Source organism: Perca flavescens, chromosome 19 (assembly GCF_004354835.1).
Source record: "Perca flavescens isolate YP-PL-M2 chromosome 19, PFLA_1.0, whole genome shotgun sequence".
Lineage (NCBI taxonomy): Eukaryota > Metazoa > Chordata > Actinopteri > Perciformes > Percidae > Perca > Perca flavescens.
The window spans coordinates 18,672,005-18,696,673 of NC_041349.1; the positions used below are offsets into that span (position 1 = coordinate 18,672,005).

General features: G+C 41.0%; 1 protein-coding gene across 1 annotated transcript in view; it reads right to left on the reverse strand.

Moving 5' to 3' along the window:
• rell1 (RELT like 1) overlaps nucleotides 1-24,139 on the reverse strand; it is a 31,944-nt gene extending 7,805 nt beyond the window's left edge. Inside the window, exons 1-4 of the mRNA XM_028564015.1 lie at nucleotides 23,888-24,139; nucleotides 11,689-11,910; nucleotides 6,810-6,881; nucleotides 2,072-2,126 (exon numbers count right to left, since the gene is read on the reverse strand). Coding sequence (XP_028419816.1) covers nucleotides 2,072-2,126; nucleotides 6,810-6,881; nucleotides 11,689-11,910; nucleotides 23,888-23,912 — 374 coding nt within the window. The 5' untranslated portion in view covers nucleotides 23,913-24,139. The remainder of the gene's footprint in view (nucleotides 1-2,071; nucleotides 2,127-6,809; nucleotides 6,882-11,688; nucleotides 11,911-23,887) is intronic.
• Nucleotides 24,140-24,669: the final 530 nt, after the last annotated feature.

Below are 24,669 nucleotides of genomic sequence, written 5' to 3' on the forward strand. Positions count from 1 at the left end.
CAAAAGGAGAGATCAACTGATGTGAACAGAGGAAAGGGGGCTGAGGGAAGGTGTGCAGGTGGAGGCTGGAGTACTGGGGGGGGGGGGGGAAGCAGCAGCACTACTGCGAGGGGAAGTTAAGTACCAAATCTGGAGAGGCAGATAGCGACGCCTGGCCACACTACAGTCACTCTCCTTCTTGTAGTCTCTCTCCATCCCTCTCTCCTTTTTCCTCCCTCTCTATCTGCCTGTCTCTCTCCCCCCATTAAGTGTCAAATAAATTACCCCCGCCCTATTCCACCATCTCTAAGTGATCCACTGGCAGACTGCCAAACTTGGCTCAGGGAAAGAAAGAAAGATATGAAGAGTAACAGCAAGAGAAAGAGGGAGTACCACATAGAGCGATTTTGATCATAAAAGTGCAGGGAAACGGGGGAGAAAACAAGGGGGGAGGGGGGTGGAAATATGTGGATAGAGATTTGGAGAGAGAATGAAGAAGTGAAACACATGAAAGTGGCAAAATGTGTGCGATTGCAGATTTCTGCTGATTTTTCCAGGACACTCAATGTGACTAGGCAGAATACCTCAATAGCTAATCCTTGGCAGAGGCAACGCTCCTCCCATTTATCCACACTGATTCTTCCTGACAAAGGAGAACATCCCTCCTCTCTTCATCTCTCTCCTTTCCTCACAGAACAATATGTAGCAGGGCGAGGAAGATGACAGGAGGAGAGAGAGCGAGGGGGAAAACATACTCCACTAACTCGATTTACTCACACTGCTCTTCTGTCACAGGCTTCTCCTCCTCCAATCTGTCTATCAGCCTAACTCCGTCTCTTCTTATCTCAGCAGCAAACCAAAGCGAAGACGTCTAATCTCTGCTCGTACCATCAGTTCTGTTCTTATGATGCAGGGTTGTTTCAAAGTGACAAGCAGGCGGCCTTTGATTTGAGATGTGACCGTCAAAATGTGAATGAAATGAAATCAATTTTGAGACCTATTCGATGTTTATGCTATTTAAAAAAGATGCAGGCTATGGGCTGCAACTAACCAGTGAAACGTTGCTATTGACCGTTCAGCTCAGTCATTGTTGCCATGCCTCTCAAGCTTTCTGTTCTCGCATGGTACAAATGATGACGGGCAGATTTGCCATTGAAATGCGTGGTCATTTTTTTAAACAATGGGTCCTTAATTTCACAAAGAAGTAGACATAACGAGCTAATCATTTCTAGCCAATGATCATGGCTAGTTACAATTTGAAAATGTCTATCTAAAAAAGACTGAGGCTGAAGCTAACAGGTCCCAGGATAAAAGTCTGCATTTTAATTTTGCAGGGTGGAACTAGGTAGTCACAGTTTATAATAATATATGTATGTAAGACCAGTTTGTTCTGTTTGACTGCTTAGCTTACATACAAGAGGTTAGATTTATATATTCTTGGTAGTTTTAAAAAGAACGTTTTACTTTTAATGTTATAAGATAAAAAAAGTATTTTAGAGTGAGGACTAATCATTGTGTTTGGCAAATGTAACGCCATCTCGGGTAACAAATTGGCAGGGGTTGCTTGAGTGTAAACTTCCCCAAATCCAATACAGGGGAAAGCATCAAATTATTACATTTAAAAGAAGCTGCAACCGGCACACATTTGGGATGTTCGCATTATAAATCCTCTGAGGCTGCCGTGTTCAAAAAGCCTCAACTATAGAGATACCTACAGTTTCTTTGCCCAATACTCCCTTTTTAAGTACAGTCACACTCAATGTGTTCTGACTTAGAATCCAAAAAGAAAACATGCCAACAACTGTGCACAATATGCTTAAATAATCACCCAATACAGTAAAATGGGGCATGGTGGCATTTCAGGAAGAGTCCCCAGCTGCTCGCCCTCAATCAAACCTTGCCAATCTGGAAAGGTATCGGAAGAGAAATGTGGCCTGATTGCCTTGTGTGTTCATGTCCTGCTCTGGCTACTCTCATTTCAGTCCCTTTAGCAGTGACACCAACAGGCTTCCAAAGAGGCCTATGGGGCCATCTAGTGGTTGAGATAGTTAATACTTCACAGCTAGTGAAAACGACAAGAGAGGACACTTACCCATCAGAGTCAATGCTGTTTTCATGAACCATGGCTTTTAGGGCATCCGAGTTTGCTGAGGGAGAGAGAAAGAGAGAAAGTTACACACTGATTGAACAAAGGAACAGAGAGAGGGGGAGATAAAGGTTGTGTTGGAATTAGCGAGAAGAACGCTCCAGTGACTTCAAAAGCACAGCGCTTATTGAAAGATGGTTACAACTGATTAATTCCTTAACACAATTAAATGGCACACATGAACTCACTGAGCACAATTACTGTAGACAACAACAAAAGAATGTACCAGACCAGGAAAAAAAAAAAACTTTTGTTGGAGCAAACAAACTGCGAAAACCCTAATTTGTGTATAATGGTCGGGAATTTGGCCTAGGGTTGTACAGTTGTTTTGGTTTTCTTAAACATGAACAACAACTCCACCAACTTCTGCTCCCAGACAAAGTCGGATCAACTCAGAGAGACAACAGTTCAGGCATCGATTCGCATAATTTGTTCCCAGACACAGATTCCCCAAAGGCCCTGATGCATTCACTGACTTCCCCCATAAGCACACTGCATGCACAGATAACGGTGGGAGATGTATTGAGCGCGGTACTGAGACGGGGATGAATCACGTAGGTGGACGTTGGGGGGGTTTCGTGTTATGATTTCATCTGAACGCGAGCATGAGGTCTGACTCAAACCGCTGTCCTCCTCGTCTCTCTGTATCATCCTCACATCAGCAGGCTCCGCAGGGTTTTTACAACAACATCCTGGATAACAGCTAAACAATATTTAATTCAGTCCATGAATATTATGAACTTGTAACTGCTTTGATGGTCATTTTATTTCTTAAAGGCAACCCTTTGAGGACTGTGGCACTGGGTTTTTGGTTATTTCACGACAGATTTTTGTGTGTGTGTTTTTTTGTTTTGTCCTTTCTTTTCTCACTGGTTTGAAGTAGGCAAGGATCACTTGAAAAAAAGGTGATGTCGCGTGCTGCTGTGCACCAATCAGAGTTAAGAAATATTTAAATCAAATCAAACCACACCCCTACAGTTTCTGATAAAGAAGATTAACTGACATTTTTGAGTGTTCCACCAAAAAGTAATGCCTTTTTAAAACTTTTATTTTTGTTTATTTGGGCATACATATTGTTATATAATGTTATAGAGAAGCATTTGAAACAAAGTTTTCAGGTGTTTTAAAAAAGGTCGCCTTTAAATTTATTGTAATTAACATGTAATCGTTTTGTATCTCATTTTTTCATTCGTTTTTCAAAATATAATCAAACACACTTCCTTCTACACACAACTCGTCAAAATTATGTTGTTTCACGGCCACTTTAAAACACATCTTTTAAAAAGGAACAATGTTTGTAATATTTCTGGACCCATTTAGTTATTTCATTCATTCCTACATATACCTGGCCAAATGTAGATAAACGTTGCCAAGGCAGCTACAATAAAGCTTGACTGCAGGCAAATGTAAACAATTTTCAATTCAATGGGTTGTGGTGTGTTTCTCAGTAGTAATGGGCTACTTTAGCCTTTACAACACAATGCAATGTGGTCAAAAGCCCCAGTACACAGCATTTTAAGTAATAACTCAGAATATATCTTCCTTTTCATCATTCAGAAATTTTTAATTATTGAGTAAATTACAAGCACACAAGAACAGAAAAGCAAAATTATTCTTCAGGTGGATTTTATTTTTTAAGTTTGTAGTGTAGTGATGCTACATGGACATCCAATAAGAACAAGTATAACTGCCAGCACTGTGACGCTTTTGTTTTGAGATTATCTGTAGATGGCAGTTTTTGCTCAGCCACAAAGAGGACTACTGCTCCTCATAGTGACTTGTCTATTTATAGACAAACTGCTGCTTGTGGAAATCCCTTCCTGTGTTGCAGATCATTATTTCTATGAAAAATAACAACGTAGGTTTTTAAGAGTAGCCAGTAGAGAACCTTCCATACATTATCACAGTTGAATGGTTAAACAGACATTTACTATCTAATAATATGGAGTATTTTTTATAGTAGGGATCCAGAACCACACCATATCTCCAGAGTGACACTGAGGAGGAGTATGAGGATGAGTCACAGTTAACTGACTCCAACTCTGCAAACATTGTTATGAGGCAAACAGTGATAAGTCAGCTCAAAGTTCTGCCTCTTGATGGTGGGAAGAAAAATCAACACAGGACAATGAGGACCAGACACCAAAACAGGACAATGCTGCCTTCGTGTGTCACACAGTCTGTTAGTCATCTGGATAAGATATGAAGGAGGGTTTAGACTGCAGCATTAGGGATCAATACTCACAGATAAGCTGTGTCTGTTTAGTTCTTGTATTTCAAAACATCTTAGCCCAACACTATTACCTTGACATGTCTAATTTTTTAAGTAAATTGATCCCTATGAATAATATTTCAAATAAATAAAACACGTAAGAAGACATTAAAATGGTAAACTGAAGCTGCAGGAATTCTATTGTGTGTCTGTGTGTGTGTGTGTGTGTGTGTGTGTGTGTGTGTGTGTGTGTGTGTGTGTGTGTGTGTTTTTTTGAAGGGTGAAATCTAAATTAATGAATTGATAATGTTAGCACTGTACTTCATCCATTATGTAAGGGATAATGTAGAGCGAGGCGGTTGTTATAGCGAATACAACCCCGACAGGGTGATCAGGACCTTCAGGTCTTGAATCAGCCTGAAGGGGTTGTATTCGCTATAACAACCGCCTCGCTCTACATTATCCCACTTATTACATGGCTACTTACCAAATAAATCAATAATTTGACTAATAACTTGACAAAATATTGATTTAAATGGGAGTTTATTGATTTAAATACGATTGTATTGCTTCCACTAGAGAAAATAGTCCGTTCCGTCTCTACAGTTGGAATCCTGCGTCCATAGCAACGTAAAAACTCTGTAATGCAATCCTTCGTCTATTAGCTACTCAACACCACCTTACGGGCTGTGGTAGTAGCCGTATATTTTATGGGGTGCTGCCGTGGTGGACAAATGACCCAGCTGCTGTTTTAATCACTGCAGTAATTGACACAACATTAGCTGAAGCGTTGTAGTGAGCTAGCGGGCTATCGGCTGCTCTAATTTACATTAAACTGAACATTTCTGTTGACGGTGAAGTGAGACACGGTGAATGGCTTCTTTGGGAATATTTATGTGGACGTTTATGTCCTCATTCATCTCGTTTTCTTTTTGCAGAGCTGCTGCATGTTGACACACCTGTAAGTTAACGTTAAACAAGTTGCAATGTAAGCTAACTAATTAGCGTTGTTGTCCCTACGGCTGTTACTGCGTAGCTAGCGATCATAGACGGTATAGAAAGATATTAGCGATAGACGCTCATCAGATCTGCTGTCATTGCTTGAATTGGAGGACAGAAGTTGCTCCACGTTTCCCCACTTTTTGCCACAGCTGATTATCCGGACTTCTTTCAGCGGATTGATTGATAGCTGTCATCCAGAGTGAACAGAACTGCGTCCATGGCAACGCTCTGCTTTTGCATGGCAACGGTGTGTTATCCTTAGCAGCGGTCTGTTATCAAGAAATAACAGACCGCATTCTACATGAGAATTCAACCAAGCCATGTAATAACTATAAATAATAATGTAGTTATAAGCTGATATTTTCAAGTGTTTCTGTCAACACTTAACAATCTTTCTTTGAAGACATATTTTATATAATTAAATTAAAATTAAATAATAACTTTCTGAATCGTGCACCCCTAATAATTACAACTGTGTTATAATATATTGTCATTTATTTTCTGTTTATATACCAAGATGAGATAAACTGCTTGACAACCACATCAATAAACACTTGAAAAGTCCCACTACATCAGTGTATTTAGACTATTTATTGGATGTTTATATATTAGGTGAATAGCTCCTAGAGAGAGTGTAGGGGTATACTTGTTACTGCAGAGATATACAGTATGCATTGTTGGTTTAAAACTGAGGCATTTGAGCCAGGTTTTTCTGGCCGTGTACCTCCTAAAATGAAGGTGTAGAGTTACATTTTCAGGTGTTGCATTACACACAGTATCCTAAACAGTTAGCGTGGCATCCAATAAAAATGACAGTCTAATCTAATGTGTAATTGTCTCCCTATCCTTTTCTTTGCCTTCATACTCCTTCTTTTTCCTACCTTACACTTCTGTCTCTTTCCCTGCCTCTGTACGATTTATGTTATGTTAAAAGAAATTGAAAGTTGTTGTGTGTTCGTACTAATCAAACTAACACAATACGAGCCCCGAGTCTTATCTCTCCTGTTGCCACTTATAAACTCAGCTGAACAAAGAACTGCAATTCTTGGAGTAAGGAGAGTGCTGTGATTTATTATGATTTTAACTTCATGTTCCAGTTTAGTGAAATCATTTCAATTCACAGGAATAAAGCAATTTGAATTGTAATAACAGCTAAGACACTGCTGGGACTTCGCTGGGCAACAGTGATGTAACCACCCATGTTGTTTAAACTACATTCATTACTAATTTCCTGCAGTAGCTAGATTGTCTCGGTGTTGAACAGCCACACAGTTTTTCTGTTTCATTTCCTGAACAGTGTGTGACAATGAACACACCAAAACATTAATGGAGTGCAGCTGTAATAATGACTTCATGGAAGAGACAGAAAAAGGGAACCTCAAGTGCATTGTGTAATCGACATGTAGGTTTCTAAAAGGTGGCGAAAGGAATTGATTTTGTGTTTGTCGTTTAGTACGTCTGGACACATACCTTCATTTTTCATGATGTAGTGGACAATCTGCCCGACTGTGTCATTGTTTTCACTGAGGGTGTCATTCATGTCTGGAAGATAAGCAGAAAAATATACACACAATTAGAAATACTTATTAAGTGTATGATAAGTATTGCAACATGTAAAGAAAGTCACAAATATTTAGACTGTATATTTTGGAGTGCAGTAAAACAAACTCAGTAGCCTAAAGACTATTGTGACTAAATGTGTTTTAAGAGGAAAAACACTCTTCAGGCATTAGCTAAGGGCCCACTTTAAAATCGTAAATGCTAAACATGATACCCAGAAATCATAATTCAAGTGCACTTGTTAATATCACAACTTGATACCCATAGGTTTTACTGAAGCAGGAATGCAATTCATTATTTAGAATGGAAACCCACACATAGACACGTGGTGCATTTTCTTTGCCTATAACCTTAAATACAAGCTTGGCAATATATTGATATGAGAGTAGATATTGTCTGTTGGCTGTAAAAAAAAATATATATATATATATTATGAAATTGTTTGTTTTTGGAAGTCTTAAACTTGCATTCATGGCATGTTTTTGCCACTTGGAGGCACCGCAACAAGCTTCAAACACAACACAATTTATATTTCCATAAAGAATTGTAATATTCTTATCAATTTATGTATTATATCGATAGGTGGCAAGTGTTGTGATATTTTATTTTGTTAACATACCTCACCTCTGCCCTCATGTGATTATCATGTCTCTATAAATGTGCAATCATTAACTGTTTTCCTGTGAGGCACTTCCTATAGCTTCCTGTTGACTGCTTCCTGAGCTTTTCCTCACTTGTGATCAACATAATACTCTTCCCTAAGACTCTTACAGCAAATAATGGGAGTCTTCTGGTGCGTCATGGCTGATTTTAAACTTGCCCACTGTAAAGGAAGCTGCTTATAAAAAGCCAGTGAAAGCCGAAAAGAGGAAACCTGATCATTGCAAGAGAAGACTGGATCAACTGAATGAGTGAGAGCAATGTTGTTCTTTTCTCCTACTCTTTTGTGTCAACGTACTGTATGACAGAGAAAAGGTTGGGTACATTACACACACACACACACACACACACACACACACACACACACACACACACACACACACACACACACACACACACACACACACACACACACACACACACACACACACACACACACACACACACACACGAGGAAACAGCTGAGGCACTTCTAACTATTGTGCTGCTGGCACGGAGATCACATTCATGCCACAAGAAAAACAAGCTCCACTAAACTAAAGGTAAGAATTATCATGATTCAATGGAGGGGTTCAGGGCTTTGGCGAACATGGGAAATAGTGGAGATGTGATGAAAACTGTGCAGAGGTTTGTTGTAGGATAACAAATAAATGAGAAAGGCCGTCTGCACAGACTCGTCCATTTTAGCAGCGTTGTGTAAACAGTTCATTCTTTCCATAACATTTCTCATTCCTGTGATGTACCCCAGGGCAACCCAGTGATCCCAGAGGTTTCCCGTCTGCTCTCTGTGTGGTCATGCCACGTACTGGACTTTGCAAAAAAAATAAAATAAAGCCACAACACATGCAAACGGAGGGGAAACCAAGCGAGTAAACCTGTCTCTTCAGTATGCTGAAGTTCAGAAAGTCAACTACATTCTGTGAGAGGCCAGAAACCTCATCCTCACGAACACAATGCTCATGGCAATTAAGCATTATCTGCGGTTATCATGACGAGCCGAGGGAAATTAAACTGGTCCTGTGCAGAGAATGTCTTTGTTTTCGCATTGAGTCAGAACTCGAGTGGTGTGTGAATGCCAAACGTCACCCTGGTTTCTAATGGCCTCTACTCCTTGGATAGACACAAGCAATAGAGGAATATGGCTGAGATAAGCCTGTTGCTTAACAAGACAATGGTCAAAGAGATAACACCACATGATGACATTCTGTAAATACACCGTAAACAGGATTTCTGAGATTATGTTTGTGATCTCACGGGGGTTTTATGAAGATTCGTTCATCAGCGCAAACTTTGCAAACATTTATAAAAAATAAAAATAAAAAATAAAAAAAACACCTTTTGGCTCCTAATGAAAAAAACGATTATTTTGCACATTACGTTTAGCAGGTAAACTCTTATTTCATCTTGTGTTCTGAATGAAAAAAAAAATAAAAACATTTCAAATGGGAAAAGTATTAGGGGAAATGTCACAGTCCTAGGTGTTTTCACTGTTATGTTTCACTGCCTTTAAAGTTCAATAAATGCAACAACTTTCCAAAAGTCTATGAGTAATCATGTTAAATAATCCTGATATCAATATTGACCAATATAATCGTAATTATGATTTCTTCCATAATCGAGCGGCCATAATCTACACTACCTGGCACACAGAAAACTCATTGGATTCAGAAATGTAGTACAAGCCTGTAAGTACTAAGAGGGCAGGTGGGAGCATCGAGTGATTGTACTGCATGATCGCTGACCTTCATTTCACCATCACATGACAGGAACATGGAAAACTTCCAGCAGACCAATGACTCATTTAGAAAAACAAATTAGAAAGAAAATCTATGCTTCTTCTGCATTTAGTTTTCCATTGGCTAAGACGTGACCGCATCGCAGTCTGACTGACTGCAAGAGAATTTGGACCGATATGGATTATCATTATTCATGTTTAACTTGATTGGAATTTTTAAGTTCATGTGCTGCAGTTGTGAAGCAAAGAGGGAGACAAGGTGAAAAAGTTGGGTTACACTTTACTTGAAGGTATCTACATGAAAGTGACATGACACTGTCATGAACGTGTCATAAACATTATAAACAAGTCATAAACAACATAATGCTTCTTAAAGTAAGTGTCATTCCGTTTTGTCATGACAAGTTATGGTTATGGTTAAGGTTTGGGTTAGAGTTAGGATTAGGGTTCATGTGTCATGACTGTGTCATGACAGTGTCATGTGTTCATGACAGTGTCATGTCACTTTTATGTAGATACCTTCAAGTAAAGGGTTACCAAAAGTTATAATCCTTAAAATGTTCATTGTATCAAATCTAGGGTTGGGCATTTTGATTCCAATTCCGATTCTTCCTTTCGATTCCGGTTCTTATCGATTCTCGATTCCGATTCTTTGAGGGGTGGAGTTGAAATGGGTCACATGCCTATTTTCACAAATAAGAGGAAAGTTTTATTTTGATTCAACGGTGGTTTGCAGTTTTACAGCTTTTTCAACGTAAAATAAAGCAACACTAGAGCGCCGCTTACTGTGCTCCATGGCTGAAACACAACAAGCACCTGGCCGCTACGGATACCAAAACTTGTGCATGTAAATTGGGAAGTGATGATCGGATTTGAAACCAAATCCTCCAAACAATTCTAAAACGATTCCAATACAGAAACGATTCCGATGGAATCGTAATTTTTGAAACGATTCCGATTAGGAATCGGTTCTCGATGCCCAACCCTAATCAAATCCCATCTTTGATGGATTTATGGTCAGCATTTTTTTCTGCATTAGCCATTTGATGCATCTACATAGTGCAATTCCCCAGTCTCTATATAGTAGCCTTCATTGTTAGTGGCAGCAGCCGCCATTCCTCCACTGGATTCAAAATTGCCTTCACAAGCACGAGGGGAAAAAGAAGAAATGAGGCAGCACGTAATCTGGCGTATTGTTTTTCATTTCATCTGTCTCGCTGTTAACACTTCCACAGCTGTATCAGAGCTAGATTACTGCTAATGCAAACTCAACATCCTACTGCTGCTGCTTCACATGTAAAGCATTCATCTGGTGACATACAGGTGGCTTTTATTGTGAGGCCACCAGAAGCCATCGTTTGAGTAAGCCGCGATTGTTCTGTTAGAAAAGAAAATTATAAGTTTCTGCTGTTTTCCTGGATACATTTTAAATATCGCAGGGAGTAACGAAACAAGTCAGAGCAGCCCCAGTGAGGCAAACTTCCAACTCTAGAAAGGAATCAAATTGCAGTTGCAATAATTATTGATTAACCTTTTTTTTCCCAAACGTGAGTTTGTGCTGCACTGGAAACACAGGCAACAATTGTTCTTATGTTGCATTTCTGATAGAGAAGCATTCGCTGCCTCTAGAATTCTGGGACCTGTAGTATTAAAATGCACTTGATGTTACCACGGTAACCTGTGGTATCGCCATATGAAGCAGGACTTAAAATCGTTGCGTTCTGACTGGTCACTAGGAGTGCTTGATGATTAACTGGGCATGAGAAGAGAAAATGCTTCAACAAGCAGCCTTACATTCATTTTCTTTTTCTTAAACAGAACTCTACACTTATTTTACATGAAATTTTTGAACACATCATTTTGTATGTCTACATTTGACATATGTCTTTCGGGTGTGGTTATTTATACAAGCCATGACAGGTTTCTTCCACACCCTTACGTGTATTTTATAATCCTTCAATATGATTTGTATTTATGAGTGTGAAACAAATAAACTTAAAAATGTTTTGCAAAAACCAAAAGAAATCTTTAAACACATCAATATATTGACCTGTATCTGACCTGGTATTGCATCTTAAAATTCTGCATGCTTCCAATTTATAGCAATTTATTTTCTGTCAAACAATTTCATTTCCCTCCCTTAGTGCCTCTCTAACTTCATGTCCATCTACTTAGATTAACATAAGCTTGGTTGAGCAATCATCTTGGGTGTGCACTGTATAAGGATGCCTTCAAACAATGAGCACATTAATGCGATAGACACATAAAGCTAATCATAATGGTTTCAGACAGTGACACATTTCTACAAGTCTGCAATGTCACAATTTATTTAAACACCCAGGAGTTTTGGGAATTTTCCTCAACTCCCTCCCTCTTTAATTCAGATTGCCTTACCTCCGCCCAGCTCAGGATCCTTTTCTTCCTCCTTACACTCCCCATCCTCCCCATCATGGGCATCAGTGGTGCACCGGTAGCCCTTCCTCTTCAACACGTGGCAGATGACCACCCCCAACAGGCCCAGAAGGAAGAAAACAGGCACCAGGACGAAAGCGATGTACTCTGGGTTGCTCGGTGCTGCTGCTGCACCTCCACCTTCTCCAGCTGTAGTCTGACCAGCTGGAAGATGAAGGGAGATAAAAAAAAAGAAAAAAGATGATTCTAAATATTGTTGCAACAGAACACACAGAAGAACAAAATAATGGATAGTCATAACGCCCCTTGATGGCAACCTGATATCCACTGTGAGTCTGAGGGTGCATTTGGGGCCGAGCAGCTGAGGGGATTTAAATACTATCAGCTGCAACATGACAGAGATTTCATGTTCCCTTCCTGGATCAATCGAGTTAGCTGCTCACTCTGCCCTCTAACTGCTTGATCTGGTGCAGGATGTCCCCCATTTCACAGCTTATGAGGTAGAGTGAGTGAAAAGGCAAAACCAAAGACTATCAACACCCATTCTACATGTTGGTCATATCTCAGTGTTTTTATAGTAACGTATAGCAGCAAAAAGAGCACAAGGACCATAAACTTTACCACCATATATAGCTCTAGCTTCCCTCTCCCACTCCCATCTGCCCACCCACCTGCACACAGGACTTTAGACCCATCAGGGTGCAACATGACTGAGAACAGTGCTGAGCTTAGCTGATTTCATTATTTGTCTATAATATGTGACAAAGTGGTGAAAACGCCAATCCCACTTTCAGAGTCAAAAGTAACGTCTTCGTATTCACTGTTTTGTCCGACCAACAGTGAGTCCACAATTCAAAAATATTTAGTTTACAATCAACAATTGCCTAACAAACGCAGAAAATAATAATAATCCATTAAAGGATTGTTCAAATATCAAAATACTTGCAAATTTGTTTTCTTTCAAATGAAATGTAGCTTAATTGTTGCAGCTCATAGCTTTTCTTTAATGTAACAAATGGGAAACTGATGAGGTTTAAGGTCAAGGGGTAGTAGGACTAGTTTATCTGTGTTTTAAGCCCCCAACGCACTAGGATTAGGCAATGGTTATGATTAAGGTTAGGGTTAAGGTTAGGTGCCTTGAAGTCAACAGTCGCAGCGCTGCCTGGAAGGAGACATTGGGGGCTTAAAACACCATCGAGCGGGTTTAGACAGTGACCTGTGGTCAGCTAAAGGCGAAGGATCTCCTGGCTCCTGCAGTTGGTGCACCACGTGAGGAATTCCAGCACAACACACAAGAGGCCTTTTGTTTTCCTGTTCGCATCAGTGTGTGTGTGTGTGTGTGTGTGTGTGTGTGTGTGTGTGTGTGTGTGTGTGTGTGTGTGTGTGTGTCTCCGTGTCTTTCTGCAATGTGCCCAACCCTTTCTCTGTCATACAGTACGTCGACACAAAAGAGTAGGAGAAAAGAAAAACATTGCTCTCACTCATTCAGTTGATCCAGTCTTCTACTTGCAAAGATAAGGTTTTCAGCCTTTTGTCTCTTTCGCTGAAATTTTATAAGCAGCTTCCTTTACAGTGGGCAGGTTTAAAAATCAGCCATGACGCACCAGAAGACTCCCATTATTTGCTGTAAGAGTCTTATGGAAGAGTATTATGTTGATCAGAAGTAAGGAAAAGCTCAGGAAGCAGTCAACAGGAAGAGAGAGAGGGACACACATAGAGTCAGAGAGAGAGAGAGAGAGAGAGAGAGAGAGAGAGAGAGAGAGGGACACCCAAAGACAGAAATGGTAGGTCACAGTTTGAACAGAATCTCAATACATATCAGAATCAAATGAGATGTTGATGCCATTTTGAAATGTACCACAGCACAGTGCGTATGCTGTAGGCGTGTATCTGCATACCTAACCATGGGCCTCCTGATGCATACAGGCATTTGTGCTATTCCATTGTCCCAGTTCCCTGACGCATCAGACTGAACACACTGATTAAGACCAACTGTCCGCTCACTGACCATCCTGTGGCCGTGTGCTGGCCTGGCACGCGCCCATGCCTCTCCAAATGACTCACGAGTAATCACGGGCCAATTAGAGGATTGTTTTAAAAAAGCATTGTGTAAAAAAGACTGGAAACTGGCAAATGGGTTGAATCCAATCAACCCATTTGAGGGTCCTTGAGGAGGATTTAGATTTGAGTCATAAAAATCTCTTAGCAACCACAGCTGCTACCATGGTGAAAGTCATCAGAGGGACAGCCAGAAAATAGAGACATCTGAGTAGAGCTGGGCAATATATATATATATATCGATATGTACTTTTCTGAACTTACCAGACTGTTGTAACTGTAACTATTATTTGCCTTTACCACTTAGTCATTATATCTACATTATTGATGATTATTTCCATCCATCCATCCATCTTCGTCCGCTTATCCGGTGTCGGGTCGCGGGGGGAGCAGCTCCAGCAGGGGACCCCAAACTTCCCTTTCCCGAGCAACATTAACCAGCTCCGACTGGGGGATCCCGAGGCGTTCCCAGGCCAGGTTGGAGATATAATCCCTCCACCTAGTCCTGGGTCTTCCCGAGGCCTCCTCCCAGCTGGGCGTGCCTGGAACACCTCCCTAGGGAGGCGCCCAGGGGCATCCTTACCAGATGCCCGAACCACCTCAACTGGCTCCTTTCGGCGCAAAGAGCAGCGGCTCTCTCCGAGCTCCTCACGGATGAGTGAGCTTCTCACCCTATCTCTAAGGGAGACGCCAGCCACCCTCCTGAGGAAACCCATTTCAGCCGCTTGTACCCTGGATCTCGTTCTTTCGGTCATGACCCAGCCTTCATGACCATAGGTGAGGGTAGGAACGAAAACTGACCGGTAGATCGAGAGCTTTGCCTTCTGGCTAAGCTCTCTTTTTCGTCCACAACAGTGCGATAGATTGAATGCAATACCGCACCCGCTGCGCGATTCTCCGACCAATCTCCCGCTCCATTGTCCCCTCACTCGCGAACACAACCCCAAGGTACTTGAACTCCTTCACTTGGGGTAAGGACTCATTCCCTACCTGGAGAAGGCATTCCATCGGTTTCCTGCTGAGAACCATGGCCTCAGATTTAGAGGTGCTGATCCTCATCCCAACCGCTTCACACTCGGTTGCGAACCCGATCCAGTGAGTGCTGAAGGTCGCAGGCCGATGATGCCATCAGGACCACATCATCTGCAAAGAGCAGCGATGAGATCCCCAGCCCACCAAACTGCAACCCCTCCCCACCCCGACTACGCCTCGATATCCTGTCCATAAATACTACAAACAGGATTGGTGACAAAGCGCCAGCCCTGGCGGAGGCCAACCCTCACCTGAAACGAGTCCGACTTACTACCAAGAACCCGGACACAGCTCTCGCTTTGGTTGTACAGAGATTGGATGGCCCTGAGAAGAGACCCCCTCACCCCATACTCCCGCAGCACCTCCCACAGTATCTCCCGGGGACCCGGTCATACGCCTTCTCCAAATCCACAAAACACATGTAGACCGGTTGGGCATACTCCCAGGCTCCCTCAGGATCCTTGCGAGTGAAGAGCTGGTCCGTTGTTCCACGACCAGGACGGAATCCGCATTGTTCCTCCTCAACCCGAGGTTCGACTATTGGCGAACCCTCCTTTCCAGCACCTTGGAGTAGACTTTACCAGGGAGGCTGAGAAGTGTGATACCCCTATAATTGGCACACACCCTCTGGTCCCCCTTTTTAAAAGGGGAACCACCACCCCAGTCTGCCACTCCTTTGGCACCGTCCCAGACTTCCACGCAATGTTGAAAAGGCGTGTCAACCAGGACAGCCCCTCCACACCCAGAGCCTTGAGCATTTCTGGACGGATCTCATCAATCCCGGGGCTTTGCCACTGTGTAGTTGTTTGACTACATCAGTGACTTCCGCCTGGGAAATCGGCGACAATCCCCGTTATCCTCCAGCTCTGCCTCTAACATAGAGGGCGTATTAGTCGGATTCAGGAGTTCCTCAAAGTGCTCCTTCCACCGCCCTATTACCTCCTCAGTTGAGGTCAACAGTGTCCCATCCTTACTGTACACAGCTTGGATGGTTCCCCGCCCCCCCTCCTGAGGTGGCGAACAGTTTTCCAGAAGCACTTTGGTGCCGACCGAAAGTCCTTCTCCATGTCTTCTCCAAACTTCTCCCACACCCGCTGCTTTGCCTCTTTCACGGCAGAGGCTGCAGCCCTTCGGCCCTTCGGTACCCTGCAACTGCCTCCGAGTCCTCCGGGATAACATATCCCGGAAAGACTCCTTCTTCAGTCGGACGGCTTCCTGACCACCGTTGTCCACCACGGTGTTAGTGGGTTACCGCCCCTTGAGGCACCTAAGACCCTAAGACCACAGCTCCTCGCCCGCAGCTTCAGCAATGGAAACTTTGAACATTGTCCACTCGGGTTCAATGCCCCCAGCCTCCACAGGGATGCACGAAAAGCTCCGCCGGAGGTGTGAGTTGAAAGTCTGTTGGACAGGGCCTCCTCCAGACGTTCCCAATTTACCCGCACTACACGTTTGGGCTTACCAGGTCTGTCCAGAGTCTTCCCCACCCTCTGACCCAACTCACCACCAGATGGTGATCGGTTGACAGCTCTGCCCCTCTCTTCACCCGAGTGTCCAAAACATACGGCCTCAGATCAGATGAAACGATTATGAAATCGATCATTGACCTTGACCCTAGGGTGCTCTGGTACCAGGTACACTTATGAGCATCCCTATGTTCGAACATGGTGTTCAAGTATAGACAATCCATGACTAGCACAGAAGTCCAACAACAAACAACCACTCTGGTTTAGATCAGGGAGGCCGTTCCTCCCAATCACGCCTCTCAGGTGTCTCCATCATTGCCCACGTGTGCGTTGAAGTCCCCCAGCAGAACAATGGAGTCCCCCCACTGGAGCCCCATGCAGGACTCCAGTCAAGGTCTCAAGAAGGCCGAATACTCCGAACTCCTGTTTGGTGCATATGCACAAACAACAGTCAGAGTTTTCCCCACAACCCGCAGGCGTGGGGGGAGGCGACCCTCTCGTCCACCGGGTAAACTCCAACACAGCGGCGCTCAGCCGGGGCTTGTGAGTATCCCCACACCCGCCCGCGCCCTCACACCCTGGGCAACTCCGAGAAGAAAAAAGAGTCCAACCCCTATCCAGGAGTATGGTTCCAGAACCAAGACTGTGCGTAGAGGTAAGCCCCACCAGATCTAACCGGTAGCGCCCACCTCCCGCACCAGTTCCGGCTCCTTCCCCACAGAGAGGTGACGTTCCACGTCCCCAGAGCCAGCGTCTGCTGCCCGGGTCTGGTCCGTCGAGGCCCCTGACCTTCACTGCCACCCATGTGGCATCGCACCCGACCCCAACGGTTCCTCCCACAGGTGGTGGGCCCATGGGATGGAGAGGGAGTTGCCACGTAGCTTGTTCGGGCTGTGCCCGGCCGGGCTCCGTGGCAAACCCGGCCACCAGGCGCTCGCCGACGAGCCCACCGTCTGGGCCTGGCTCCAGACGGGGGCCCCGGGCTTCCTCCGGGCAGGGTCACTCCATCTCTGCTTAGCTGATTATTTATTTATCTAAAATCTCACTGTGTAAATATGTTGTGAAAGCACCAATAGTCAACCCTACAATATTGTTGCGGTATCGATATCGAGGTATTTGGTCAAAAATATCGTGATATCTGATTTTCTCCGTATTGCCTACCCCTACTTCTGAGACACATGCACATCACAGGTGTGGATTTATATAGTAATCATGTGGATTCATACAGTAAATTCTGATATTTATAAGCAACTTTGCGGCTTTGGTAAGCTTTAATTACCGGTAGATACTTTGTGACACTGTTCTGTAAAACTATAAATAGGGCTGGGTACTGAGCCTCATATACTGATCTAAAACCAGAAGTTAAAATCAAATCTAAGGCTGCAACTAACTTATAATTTTGTTATCGATTAATCCGTCCACTACTTTATTTTAAATTTCTTGAAGTCGATCAAATTTCAGAAAATACTAAAAATAAATCCCCATCCCCCAAGGTGACATCTACACTTATTCAATAAAAAAAATATATAATCAAACCGAAGAAAGGCGGCAAATGTTCACATTTGAGAAGCAGGAACCAAATATTTTAGCATTTTAACTTGATCATTTTTCTCAAACAATCAATTAATTATCAAAATTGTCTGTTCTATCAACTAATCGATTTGAATAACAACTAATCAACTGATAGTTTTGGTGGTAATCAAATGCGGCCACAGATTACCCAATTTAAATCATAACTTTTTTTTATTTTATAGTGTGTTGATGTTAGCTCCACCAAAAATAAACTGGAGAAGAAAAGCAACCGTGTTGGTTTCGACATTTTGAGAATATGAGAGGTGAATCTAGGCTAGAGAAAATATTTCTCAGCAACATACTGTGTTATACACAACGTTGCAACATCCAATGAATCTCCGGATTTTGATTTTAGATAGAGGAGCTAAAGTATTTCTGTCGACACGGTCAAATCCTTCAATTGAAACATCGTGAGGAGCTGAGCGCAGGCTGAATAGGTCCACATTACTGTTGTGCTGCTTTCATTTCCTGCAGTTTTCTGTCTTCCTAAAGGTTATTGACGTCTCTGCTGCAAAAGCTTCTTTCACAGAGTGATGTAAAATCAATCTCCGCAAAACCACACAGAAGTAGATTTGTGATTGAATTGTTCGCCTTTATCCTCTTTGCTGTTCTTTCCCTTCCTGCGCCTCTTCTCTGTTGTACATACTATGACTTTTTTTCAACATACTATACTATGACTTTCTTCGACATACTATACTATGAATTTTTCGACTTAATATGACTTTTTTCAACAGACTGTACTATCAATTTTTTGTGACTTTTTTCCGACATACTATACTATGACTTTTTCCGACATACTATACTATGACTTTATTTTGTAATACTATAGCATGACTTTTTTTTGACATATCAGATGCGCTAATGGGGAACTATTTTAACTATTAGTAAAGGAAAAGTCCATTTGAACACTGCTTGTGTGGGCTGGAATATTTAAATCTTGCACTTTGCATTGCTCCTGCTCTTGCTACCACCCAGATTTGAACATGGAAATCACCCATTACCAACAGTGTCAGAGGATAATGCCAATGAGCACACCACAATGCCAAAAGGCAAAAAAAGAGGACGTTAATGTTCCTGAGATCAGCAAAAGACCTCGGGACACCAGACAGCACATGACGTATGTTTCCTTCCTTAATAATATTTACTGTTTCAATTTAGGTTTCAGATTAGAGCTGCAAGATATGAGGAAAATATGCGACATGCAATGACGTTGTTGAATATCGCGATAACGATATAACTTGCGATAAATAAACAGATATTAAAGTGTATTAAGTTCTGCATTGCTGCCGCTTTCAGTATTCTGCTAAAATACAACAAATTGCTTGTTGAATTTAAAACAAATGTTCTTTTCTAGCACAAATTGAACACTGAATTGAATATAAAAGGCACCACTGAAAAAAGAATAACAGTTACATTATTAAGTTCAGTTTTCTAATGATTTTTTCTTTTACCCAACACAAAAAAACTCAACTTTTTCGTGATAAGTCGCAGCCTTTTTCACAATGTGTTTATTGCGCCAGTTGATATCGCGATGACAATTAAAAAAAAGAAGAAGAAAAAAATGATATATTGTGCAGGCCTATTTCAGATCATTTCCAACTTTGTGAGTCACTTCTTGGCAAATGTTGCATTAAATAATAACAGTCTGAGCAAAATTAGGAAATCAGAAATGGCTGAATGATTAACAGGGCCTATGCAGAAATGATGGATTAAATGGACCATGGACACTCATTAAAGATTATATCGATAAGAGTCATTTAGCTTAAGTTCTTTGTTTGTTTTGACTGACCAAGCTAAGGTGATGCAATGTCATCCTAAGTATACGTGTATGTATGTATGTATGTATGTATGTATGTATGTATGTATGTATATATATATATATATATATATATATATATATATATATATATATATATATATATATATATATATACACATACATACATACATACACATATACACACACACAGTACAGGCCAAAAGTTTGGACACACCTTCTCATTCAATGTGTTTCTTTATTTTCATGACTATTTGCATCGTAGATTCTCACTGAAGGCATCAAAACTATGAATGAACACATATGGAATTATGTACTTAACAAAAAAGTGTGAAATAACTGAAAACATGTCTTATATTTTAGATTTCTCAAAGTAGCCACCCTTTGCTTTTTTGATAACTCTGCAAACCATTGGTGTTCTCTCAAAGAGCTTCATGAGGTCACCTGAAATGGTTTTCACTTCACAGGTGTGCCTTGTCAGGGTTAATTAGTGGAATTTTTTCCCTTATTAATAAAAAAGCAAAGGGTGTCTTGGAAGAATCTAAAATATAAGACATATTTTCAGTTATTTCACACTTTTTTGTTAAGTACATAATTCCATGTGTTCATTCATAGTTTAGATGCCTTCAGTGAGAATCTGCAATGTAAACAGTCATGAAAATAAAAAGGAAACACATTGAATGAGAAGGTGTGTCCAAACTTTTGGCCTGTACTGTATGTATGTATGTATGTATGTATGTATGTATGTATGTATGTATGTATGTATATATATATATATATATATATATATATATATATATATATATATATATATATATATATACAGTATAAGCACAAGCAAATGTGTGTGTGTATGTATGTACATGTGTATGTATGTGCATGCATATATGTGTGTGTATATATGTACCCTTTTTTTCTGTTACCTCTGACGTACTGTCCTTGTGTGTTTGTGCGTGTTGTATTAGTATTTGTTTTGTTTTCTTAGTAATTAAAATATCAAAACAAAAGAAGAAAAAAAGAAAAGACTTTTGCCCTTTTATTTTGGATCCGTGAGCTCTCAGCTAACAGCCAGTCAGTAATCTGATCCTCAACCAGATGCAACTGCATTTATGACTCTCCATTTACTAATCTTGGGAAGGAGAGAGAGTGGAAATGGAAACCGTTTTGACGTGTGCTCATTGACCACCGTTTGGCTCTCTCTCCTTCTTTTACAACATCTATTTCTACATTCAACTTTTCTGACCATCATTCGCTGAGAATTCACCCCAGGAGGTAAATCTTTTCTTTTCTAGTCATACTAGCCCCAAGACATAGAGTATTAGTCAATTAAAAGTTACTGAATAGCTGTAAATATACAGTACTTTATAGCTGTCGATCCAAACTGCTGAGAAAGTGACAAAGTAAAAGGTTTTTCATTTCACCACAACACATTAGAAGGAGTTTGTGGCCTCCAGCTTAGCACCGAATATGAATGTGTTAAAAGGATCTGCCCATCTGTGGCTTACCCATTTCCTCATATTCAGGAAATCATGTGCAGCTAAGAAAGCAAATCTAAGAGCCTCTGACCTAAACTAACCACATCTCATTTTAGATTACACGAGTCAGTCGTGTCTTTCCACTCCTCGGTGCTTTATCCATTTAGTCACTAAGTGAGCTCGTTCACAAGTGCAAATGAAATCTCTTTCAATCACTGTCTCACGTACAGATACAGCTCTAACACTGTGAGAGATGACAAGGTCTCACACAGCACATTATGCCAAATATTCCCCCTGTGCTCGCCGGTAATGGCACAACAAAACAGCTACATTTAGCAAAATAAACTTTCCCATGAATGTCTGCATTTATACAGCCCAGCTCAGCCTTAGCAAGCGTGCACTTGTTGTGTGAAAAGTTGCTAAACTGCATTGTCATGCTGCACACTGATCAATGAGCAGAACATTTTAATTTGTCGTGAGGAAAGAGACAATTACTGCATCAATTTTTGGAGGCAAACAGTCCGGAAATAGGACTGTGGTGTCTAAATTACAGGCTGCAGGCTGCAATTGACATAATTTTTAAATGATTGATTAATCAGCCAATTATTTTCTCAACAAATCGATTGAACGTTTGGTCTATAAAATGTTATAAAATAGTGAAAAACTATTCCCAAAGCCCAAGGTGACATTTTTAAGTTTATAAACAAAAGAAAAGCAGCAAATCATCACAAGTTCTGCTTGTAAAATGACTTAAATTGATTAAAATTGATTATCAGCATTGATGATGCCTATTAATTTTTTGTCGAACGAAGAATCAAGCATTCAATCAATCAATCACTCACTCAATCAATCACCTCACTGTTTCAATTCCCCACACATGTACCAGTCTACCTGCCGACAAGTCCCAGGAGGCCTGTGGTTCCCAGCCTTTTTCGGTTTGTGACCCCTAAAAATAAAGCAATATAATATAATATACTGTGCTGTGCTTGTAACCTCGCAGCACAGGTCTTAGTCTTGTGTGTGGACAATTTTTCCTTCAGATATTGTTTTGTTTTATTGATTTTCACAGGCCCAAGGAGGTGAACGCATCCTGATTTGTTTTGTTTTGAGCAAGATAAAATAAAATGTCCTATTTTTTTTTTTTTTATCACTTTAAACCCCTCACATTTATCTCAGGACCTCTTGGGGGGGTTGTGAACCAGTGACCAAGACCACAATAAGGGTCCCTTAGCCTGCCAATGAGTGTCAGGCTCAACTGGTAGCGTGTTCAGGGTATGTATGCTGCAGCCGTTATAATCCGAGAGATATACTATATGTTTGCACTGTAAACACACACATACACACACACATTGCATGAGTGTATTATTAATACCAAAATAACATACTGGTTGACTAGGTCTAATTGAATAAGCATGATGATTCAGCCTTGGCTTTTTGCATGCCACGGACTCCAGTAGACTCTCCGTGGAAAATTGGAACAGGCCCAGAATTTGAAAGGTTATGAAGAAAACCAAGCAGTAACATGGAACTAAAAACGAATGCTGGTTTGAGTATGTCCTGATGCAGAGACACGTACAGTACTCTTCTCTGACATAATTAGTCATCCCAGCAGTATTTCAAGATATCCACAGACTCTTACTAAAGTCTCCAACAACTGTGTACTGTAAAACATCTCATCGCTTGTGAGGCTTTTATCCTGACAAGACAATAAAAGACACATTACTGACCAGGCCAACAGCTTGTTCAAATATACACTTCTGAATTGACAAAGATCACATGTGTGCTGTTTACATTTTTTGTCCTACTCCAGTATTATTAAACCGAGGCAGTTAGTTCCTGTCATGTATGTACTTCAGAGTATGTTATTAAAGCAGATACCATATCTCTACAGTTACTAAATACATGGCGTTACTCAAATATTACAGTTCCACTTTAAAATGTTATTATTCTGTGGTGTTGGCTGCTGCAGTGAAAATCACTGAACTTCACTGATATGTTTATATAAGCCTTATATAACCATGAGCCTTATGGATACTGCAAGTAGTAACAAGTTAATTTGGTTTGAGAGGCAATTAAGTTAATTTTGTGGTCCTCTGGATGATGTCATGAGCTTTTCAAATTCGATTTTACATGTTTAGTACACAGAAATAACAGGTTTTTAGGAAGGAAACGTACAGTGTAAGCCCTGGTGCCTGGTGAAATAAAGTCTGCAACAAACATCTCTTAGGTCATTGGACAATTCATTAGACAGAAATCTTGAAAAAGATGTAAATACCTTATATAAAGCCATAAGTGCTGTATAACCTCAAGATAACAGTTGATGTAGGGCTTAATTCCATTAATATTACTCAATCATAGATACCTTGAGAAACATTTCATAATAAGAAGCTACAAAAACATACCCTAAAGTTTAAGTCATTAAACATCTTTATAATGTGTCTGTTCTTTCTATGTTTACAGTGGCATTTTATGGCAGTTTGTCAGTTTCTTGTATGGTAGCTTGCCCTAAATGCTCCATAGGTTTTCTTCCTTCTTTCTATAACGTTACATGGGCTGCATGATATCTTCAAGTTTGGACTGTACCTGTGTGTAATGTGTAGTAACGTTAGTTAGTTAAAAAAAAAAGAAAAGAAAAAAGATTGCCATCAACAACCTGGCCAACAATATGATTTAATAAACTCAACTATTTTAAAATGAGAGCAAACTTTTCTAAAGGAGATGAGAAAATATAAACGACTCCGACTGTGCAGCACTGCCAACGTTACAACTTTCCACAGAAGGGAAGAAGCTTGGAAACTTACATGTATTGGCGGTTGAATCAGCCATTGACGGACAGTTGTTACCGGGAGGCCTGGTGGTGGTGTTTTGGAGAGGCGGCTGTTGAAGTGTTTAACCGCGGTTTAACGGTCAAACTCATAGATATAAATATACGTATGGGTGAAACTAAACCAAGGGAGGGACTGCTCGACTGCTCTTTACAAACATTAACGTATTTCCTGATTTCCAAAGGGATACGCCCTCATTTAAAGTGGTACTCCCTCCAACAAAGAGAAAGAGAGAGTTCATGCATTGACATATATATATATATATATAATGGACCAATAGACCCCGTTGCTCTGGACGGAGACCAGTGAAGGCTATTAGCATAGACAGTATATAATGGACCAATAGACCCCGTTGCTCTGGACGGAGACCAGTGAAGGCTATTAGAAGCACTTTTCCGGTGATGGCCAGCTTTACTGCGCAGCCTCCAACTGAGAGAATGTGACGTGAGCAACGTGTCTGAAAGTTGGAACTCTTCTGGTAGCTGTGCCAAGAGAAATCTCAATCATTCCCAATCTTACAGAGACGGAGAGTGTAGGTGGATGTAAGGAGATAACATGGGCACCGACTAATTATTGCTAACTAACATGCTAGTTAACATTAGTAATTAAACCTAAACAGCTCATGTAAGTCGAAACTGCCTGCGAGCTTCTCCTGTACTATACGGTAATTCCTCTACTATGCGACAGTAAGTCACTTGGTTATGACACAATTGTTAGCTTATATTTACAAAAACGTCTGCTACGGAGCCATAACGTGA